At 39.0% G+C, this 8001-nt stretch overlaps 1 protein-coding gene across 1 annotated transcript in view; it reads left to right on the forward strand.

The window, feature by feature from the left end:
* The window catches only part of ippk (inositol 1,3,4,5,6-pentakisphosphate 2-kinase), a 91771-nt gene that overhangs the window by 78205 nt on the left and 5565 nt on the right, over positions 1–8001 (forward strand). Inside the window, exons 10-12 of the mRNA XM_043707887.1 lie at positions 1185–1335; positions 3270–3372; positions 6293–6372. Coding sequence (XP_043563822.1) covers positions 1185–1335; positions 3270–3372; positions 6293–6372 — 334 coding nt within the window. The remainder of the gene's footprint in view (positions 1–1184; positions 1336–3269; positions 3373–6292; positions 6373–8001) is intronic.

An 8001-nucleotide genomic window follows, 5' to 3' on the forward strand; every position in this document is an offset into this window, starting at 1 on the left:
CCATACCCCTACATGTAGCCCATTTTACCTAACACTGCGGGCAATTTAGCATGGCCAATTCACCTGACCTGCACATCTTTGGACTGTGGGAGGAAACCGGAGCACCCGGAGGAAACCCATGCAGACACGGGGAGAATGTGCAAACTCCACACAGTCAGTCGCCTGAGTCTGGAATTGAACCCGGGTCTCTGGCGCTGTGAGGCAGCAGTGCTAACCACTGTGCCACCGTGCCGCCCAAACATTTGATGTGATGTTCACATTCCATGAACAACTGAAAAAAGATTGAATCCAGTAGTAGCTAAATCAGTATTAAATGATGTATCAATTTGTTCTTACACTGTTACTATATTCTTGGTCAGGTGTTCCCAAAACGGTGGTTGTGAACCACCGGGATCATGTAGTGAGCAGTTGAGTTTGTGAACTATGTGGCAGCTGTGACAGGTTTGGAGCAGAGACATGGATGCAAGAGCCTGTGAATTGATTGTAAGGCCCTCCTTAAATATGTACCTTATTTTTGGCTCTGGGTCTGGCCAAATTCAATGAGGGTGGCACAGTGGGCTCAGTGGTTAGCACTGCTGCCTCACAGCACCAGGATCTGGATTTGATTCCAGTCTTGGGCGACTGTCTGTGTTTGCACATTCTCCCTGTGTATGCATGGGTTTCCTCCGGGTGCTCCAATTTCTTCCCACAGTCAGATATGCAAGTTCGGTGAATTGGCCATGCTAAATTGCCCGTAGTGTTCAGGGATGTATCAGTTATGTGCATTAGTCAGGGAATGTGTAGAGTAATAGGGTAGGGGAATGTGTCTGGGTAGGATACTGTTTGGAGGGTCGGTGTGGACTTGTTGGGCCAAATGGCCGGTTTTCACACTAGGGATTCTATTCTATCCTATATGACTGAGTCCCACTCACTGACACTAACAGTCTGCAAAATATTTGATGTTTGTGTTTTTCTTTCCTATAGTATAGCTATGAAATGAAGGATGTCCATTTTCCACTTGGAGTTACAAACTTTCAGTTAAATTATTAGGATGAATGATTGGATGTAAAATGCACATAACATTTGATGCAAGACCATTAAAATCTAACTCCAACTTGAAAACTGATTTCAGATATTTTTATTGAAAATATATTATGGATAACAATGTATTTTTCAGTAATACAGAAATGATTCCTTGTTTCCAGGTATTCATGTTGTGGAAAATTCTGGCTTGCCGAGAGGTTGTGTTCTTTCTCGGATTCTTCAAGTACAGATGCTTGATATGATGGACATTGACGGAATCTATCCTTTGTACCTGAGAGTTCAACAGCATATAGAAGAATTTCCAACAGACAGGTTAACTGGACTTGTTATGTGATGTAATTCTAGAAGTAAATGAAAATAGGGATGGGACAATATGTACCGTGAATGTAACCAATGTATCCGTTCAACAACACTTTACAACATCAGTTAGTTCAGTTAGCTCTGCAGTGTAGATTGACTTCAACAACATGGTTCAATTCCCACCCCGGCAGAGGTTTTCTTCCTTGCCTGAGGCTTTGTGACCCACCAGTCATCTCTCTGTCTCTAGTGTGAAAGTGTCATGTGCTCTGGTGGTGACTATGATGACTTTGTCTTTACTTTTAGAACATTTGATGGATTAACTGGAGATTTGTTATCTTACAATACCAGAAAATGTTGGCTGGAGGAGAAATCCTTTGTGTGGAATGGGAGTTGACACTCTCTCTGTGTCTCTCTCTCTCTCTCTGTCTGTGTGTCTCTCTCTCTCTGTCTGTGTGTGTCTCTCTCTCTCTGTCTGTGTGTGTCTCTCTCTCTCTGTCTGTGTGTGTCTCTCTCTCTCTCTGTGTGTCTCTCTCTGTGTCTCTCTATCGACCAGGTGTTTTTATCTCCTTTACATATCTAGCTTATGTTGTCAGAAAATCTAATGTAATTCCAAAAGCAACCTTTTCCATATTGTGGCAAAGATTTCAAATGATATTGCTTCCATCAAAATCTTTGGAAAATGACTGGTTATTTTATTCAAAAGGCATTTTATACTAGTCGCTGTCCTCTTCTGTTGTAAAGTCATTGTGACAAATTAACTCCTGAAATATCATAGAACTAGGATTCAGAATCCCTATGCTATTTTAATGTCGTGTATTTAGTAATCTAGTTTAATAGCAGTAATATCTGTCCAACGCTGATTAAACCTAAGAATGTATGTTACTGGTCATTGTTTGCTCTGTTGTAAACTTTAGTTGTTCAAAGTTTGTGAGAAGATTTGTAGCTCGGGTGCTCGTTGTTGTGGTTCTGTTTGCCGAGCTGGGAATTTGTGTTGCAGATGTTTCGTCCCCTGTCTAGGTGACATCCTCCGTGCTTCACAGGAGGCTCCCAAGCTCGGCGAACAGAACCACAACAAACTTTAGTTGATTACATGTCATATGGCCACTTGAGGGTGCTGTAGGATAATAAATCTTAAATTATTAATCTTGTTACAATTTTGTCAAGTTAAATAATAGGCTTTCAAACAGGCTTATTTTAGTATCTCTAAGTTACAATTAACATTTCAAAGTTTTGAGAATAATGTACTCAAGATTACACTCAAAGTTCAGAGAAAAGTAAGTGTATAATTATTATATTGGAAATTTTCACAGTTTGTAATGTAAAATATGGACAGGAGCTAGTGAAGCTTATACAAAATAATGTGCCGTGTTAATGGTTAATACCTTTGTTTGCATGATTGCTTTTTTAAAAAAATTGACTATACGGCATTTGAAAATTGTAAAACAATGATTCTGCTACATCAAAATAAAATTATTTCTTATTTCTCTCCACCAATATTATCATTATCTAGGGAAATGGAATGGCTTGGGTATAAAGGCATTTTTCAAGTCTACCTATTAAGTATCCCTTGTTTTGACTGATCAGATCTGTTTAACAAGATTTGGATGTCCTGCTAAGGAAAGCCCAAACAATACCCAATCAAAATCGGGATTCTGATTTTGGTCAGAATTAATTGTACGGTATTGGTTTGCATGTGGGTACTGACCATGAACAGAAATGTGGCTGTCCAACCTGTTTAAGGTCAAGATCATAAAATCCCACCTAAGATTAACATCACAGCTTTCCAGTCATGGATACCAATGTGAACAAGATATTATGGAAAGCTCCATTCTGTGCAGTTAGTTGTTTTTTGAGAGATTGAAAACATGAATTATGATTTAATATAAATCTTTTGTTTAGTCACAGTTTTGGTTTAAATAATTGTTGTTGCATTCTTTCCCATGCAGGACTAGGTTGCATTTAGATGGCCCTTACAATGAAAGTTTTTATGAAAGTCTATCAGATTCTCATTCTCAAGATGACGAAACAGTGGACTATGCAGCCCAAAAGGTAAAATTGGTTATTGCATTATTTTTTCATGAACATGTTGATGAAATGCAAATTGCATCAACAAAAGATGAATTTCTCTCATTGTTCAGATATTGATGTTGAACTATCCAAATCAGTTTAATTGTTTTAGTCAAAATATTTTTAAATGTCAGTGAAGATTGAAACAAAAAGGCAAAGTCAGCAGTGGCACCTTTTCCGTAAATGAGTGATTGCCATCAAATCAACTGTTAAATCTTAATAGAAGCTTAAGTGAGTAAGCACTCAGCAATCTATCCTGATAAACATATATGCAAAGCTAAACTGTATCAACCTAACATTTGAGTCTTGTATCACACCAATTTAAACATCAGTAATAAAATCGGGAGAAACTTGGTGGGCCAGACTGTATCTAATGAAACAAATAACATTTCAAGTAATCTGACCTAAGTTTTTTTTTATTTTTAGTTCATTTTTCTAGTATGTAAAGTATGTAATTTTAAATTAAAGCTTTCCCATAACCTTTACGTTTTTTGTTTAACCCTTGGGCAGCATTTAGAGAGCTCCAGAGCAAGGAGGTTAATGATAAATAATCCATGCCTACAGTGAGGCTGTCCTGTGCTTAAAAAAAATAATTGTTAGGTTGTCCATATGTTATTCTACTGCTGTGCTATACAGTTCAATTGAACATTCATATTATTGTTACTTTGGAATGTGGGATGTAAATGTAATTTTCAAAATGAAGAATGTCTAAGACTGTTGTCTTAACACCTTTTACAAAGTAAATGAGTTGGTTTTGTCTACAAGATATTGCATCTGTGTTTTCTAACAAAGTTCTAAAACTGCAGAGAAGATTTACCAGGATGTTGCCTGGAATGGAGAATAGGTCATACGAGGATAGGTTGAGCGTGCTAGGCCTTTTCTCATTGGAACGGAGAAGGATGAGGGATGACTTGATAGAGGTGTATAAGATGATCAGGGGAATAGATAGAGTAGACAATCAGAAACTTTTTCCCCGGGTACAACAGAGTGTTACAAGGGGACGTAAATTTAAGGTGAAGGGTGGAAGGTATAGGGGAGATGTCAGGGGTAGGTTCTTTACCAAGAGAGTGGTGGGGGCATGGAATGCGCTGCCTTTGGGAGTGGCAGAGTCCGAATCATTGGCGAATTTTAAGTGGCAATGGGATAGGTATATGGATGGGTGCTTAAGCTAGGACAAATGTTCGGCACAACATCGTGGGCCGAAGGGCCTGTTCTGTGCTGTATTGTTCTATGTTCTATGTTCTTGTCTCTAGGTTGACCAAAGCAAGATCACAAATTAAGTAGATATGTCAAGAAACAGCCTAAGAATTGGGGTGGGGTGAAAAGAATCCTAGTAGGCTTATTAAAATTGTGGAAGGGTTTGATGAGTAGATCTGAAGAATGATTGATTGTGAGCAAAACCAGAGGCTAATGTAAATATCCATATATAATGGTCATCAAGGAATCAATAAAGAATTCAGAAGAAACTTCTTCACCCCTTGAATGGTGTGAATGGGGAATTCATTGCCAGAGGTTGTATTTTAAGCAAATATATGATGAAATGGGACAATGGGCTGAAAAAATTGCAGATGGAGTTCAATCTGAATAAATGCAACAAACAAGGCTTACACAGTTAATGGTAGGGCTTTGGGTTGGAGAACAGAGGGACCTAGGGGTTTAGGCACACAATCCTTTGAAGTTTGCATCCTATGTAGACAGGATGGTTAAAAAGGTATTGGCTCGCTTGCCTTCACTGCTCCGTCCTTTTGAGTATAGGAGTTGGGAAGTCATGCTGAGTTGTACAGGATATTGATGAGACCTCTCCTAGAATACTGTGTCCAGTTCTGGTTACCCAGTATAGGAAGGATATTACTATGCTGGAGAGGGTTCAGAAGAGATTTATTAGGTGTTCCTGGGTATAAAGAAAGGCTGGGACTTTTTTCATTGGAGAGTAGGAAGTTGAGATGTGACCTCTTTATAGAAGTTTATAAAATAATGAGGGTTATAAATAGAGTTAATGGTAGTTGTCTTTACCTTCATCTGGGAGATTTCAAGACGGGAGGACACGTTTTTAGGGTGAGAGGAGAGATTTAAAGAAGACTTGGGAAGTTTTGTTTACACAAGGTGGTTTATGTGTGAATGAACTTCCTGAAGAAGTGATGGACGTGGCTACAATTACAATGTTTAAAGACATTTGGATAAGTACACGAATAGCAAGGGTTTGGAGGGATGTGGGCAGGAGCATGCAGGTCGAACGAGCTGAGTTTGGAATTATGTTCAACATGGACTGGTTGGACTGAAGGATATGTTTCTGTGCTGCATGACTCTGACTCTATTTCCAGTACTTTTGAAGGAAAGTAGATAAATGTTTGAGCGACAGGGGAATTGTCAGGGAAAAGGAAGAGGGAATTAGGCTCAACTGAATTGCAGTTAATAATGGACTGGTTGCACCAAATGGCTTGATTCTGAGCTGAAGAATATCCTATATAATATTTACCTGTAATTGGTCTGTCTTTGAGAATATAGAGTACATTTGGTTCGTGGAAACTGCATGCAAGTAGATTACATAAAATGGAAGAGATGACCAGAACTGACATCAATTACTTCTGAATAATGCAACATGGTGTTTTCATGTTCTGCCTCTCTGAATTTGGCTCTGCACTAAATCATGAGCGGTTCTACAATTTCCCATATAGTTTTAAATTAATTTTTGTCTGAAGAACAACAAAATGATAAATTATTTATTTGGCTTTCGTGAGCCATATGATTTGGCATTCGTATTCACATATTTGTTTACTTGTTTGACCTGAGGTATGTTTTTGCAGTTGTTTTCTTTCAGCTGAAGTTGTAAAAGTTGGTGCCTTTAACATGTGGATTTAGTATCAGTTGTGACCAGGACTTGATTTTTTTTTTGTACGTACAGATTCATCAGTACAGGGTTGCCACAACAGCCAAGGACTGCTCCGTCATGATTGCGCTTTCCCCTTGTCCTTTGGAAGAATGGTAAGGGATCTGTCATTGGAAACATAGCAAAAACTGTGCTTTTAAACCAAAACTATAAATACTGGAATAAATTTAAGTCCATGACAATCTACAGAATTTTTTTAAAAAGTACCATTTAATCAAGCCCTATGCTCAGAACACTAACCTTTCCACCACTCTCAGCAGTTAATATATTGGTAGTAAACATTTACATTATCCTTTCACCTGCTTAAACGTCAGTATTTCTGTTTTTCCCAGTTTCAAAATTGTCACCAGCATTCTGATGTCAGAATACTGGTGAATTTAAATTTCAGTGCATTAGAATCATACTTGGAATGGGAGGATGAGATCTGTTCTAGTCAGAGCATGGAATAGATGTAGAATCCTTCTGTAACACATGATTGTATAAGACTTATGTCTTCTATTTTCGTAAAGACCTTACAGTATCCAGCTAGTTCCTGAATGTTCTTGGGGTTGAATTCCAATTGCTAATGTTTTCCTTTGAGCAGTCATTCTATTTCTTGCAGTGGAGCACTGTACTCTAATCTCATTTCCTATTCTTAGGTCTATCTACTTGAGTGTGTTTATATGCTTAATTTTTCTTGTAATTTAATGAAGCCTCTGCATCAATAGTTAATTGTGATAAGGCATTCCACTTTCTTATGACCCTGAATATTTTGTTGGTTTGAGTAGTCGTTCTGAACATCTGCTTCCTTGTTGCAGCTTCACCCAAGTATTACAGTTTTAACTATATGCTCAGGACTTTTAAGAAATCAGAAGTCCTTTACAAGATATTCTGCCTTTTTTGCAAAGGAAAATAAGTCCAAGACCTTTTTCTGAAACCATAATCTCATGTGTAATTTTAGTTATATTTCAACCCATAGGTGGGCGGCATGGTGGCTCAGTGGTTAGCACTGCTGCCTCACAGCACCAGGGTCCCAGGTTCGCTTCCAGCCTCTGCTGACTGCGTGGAGTTTGCACATTCTCCCCTTGTCTGCACGGGTTTCCTCCCACAGTCCAAAAATTTGCAGGTCAGGTGAATTGGCCATGCTAAATTGCCCATAGTGTTAGGTGCATTAGTCAGAGGGAAATGGGACTGGGTGGGTTTCTCTTCGGAGGGTCGATGTGGACTGGTTGGGCCAAAGGGCCTGTTTCCACACTGTAGGTAATCTAATCTAACATTTTTGTCGTTCTAATGTTCTTACCATAAGGGGCTGCTGTGAACTGGAAATAATACTCAAGTTGTGGTGTAATAGTAAATATCTTGTACACATGGAAGAATTGCATTTCAGTCACCCAGGATCTGGTTAATGACATTGTGAAATACTCAGGTGGCCAAAACTGAAAAGCTTGTAGTTAACTTTAATTGCCCTTAGAATGTGATGGTATGGTATATTATCAAAGTTAAAAATCAGACAACAACAGGTTATAGTCCAACAGGTTTGGATGTGGTCTACCTAGACTTCCAAAAGGCCTTTGATAAGGTGCCACATGGGAGGCTGCTGAGCAAGGCCCATGGTGTTCGAGGTGAGCTACTGGTATGGATTGAGGATTGGCTGTCTGACAGAAGGCAGAGAGTTGGGGTAAAAGGTTCTTTTTCTGAATGGCAGCCGGTGACAAGCGGTGTCCCGCAGGGTTCAGTGTTGGGGC

Source organism: Chiloscyllium plagiosum, chromosome 18, assembly GCF_004010195.1.
Source record: "Chiloscyllium plagiosum isolate BGI_BamShark_2017 chromosome 18, ASM401019v2, whole genome shotgun sequence".
Classification (NCBI taxonomy): Eukaryota; Metazoa; Chordata; class Chondrichthyes; order Orectolobiformes; family Hemiscylliidae; genus Chiloscyllium; species Chiloscyllium plagiosum.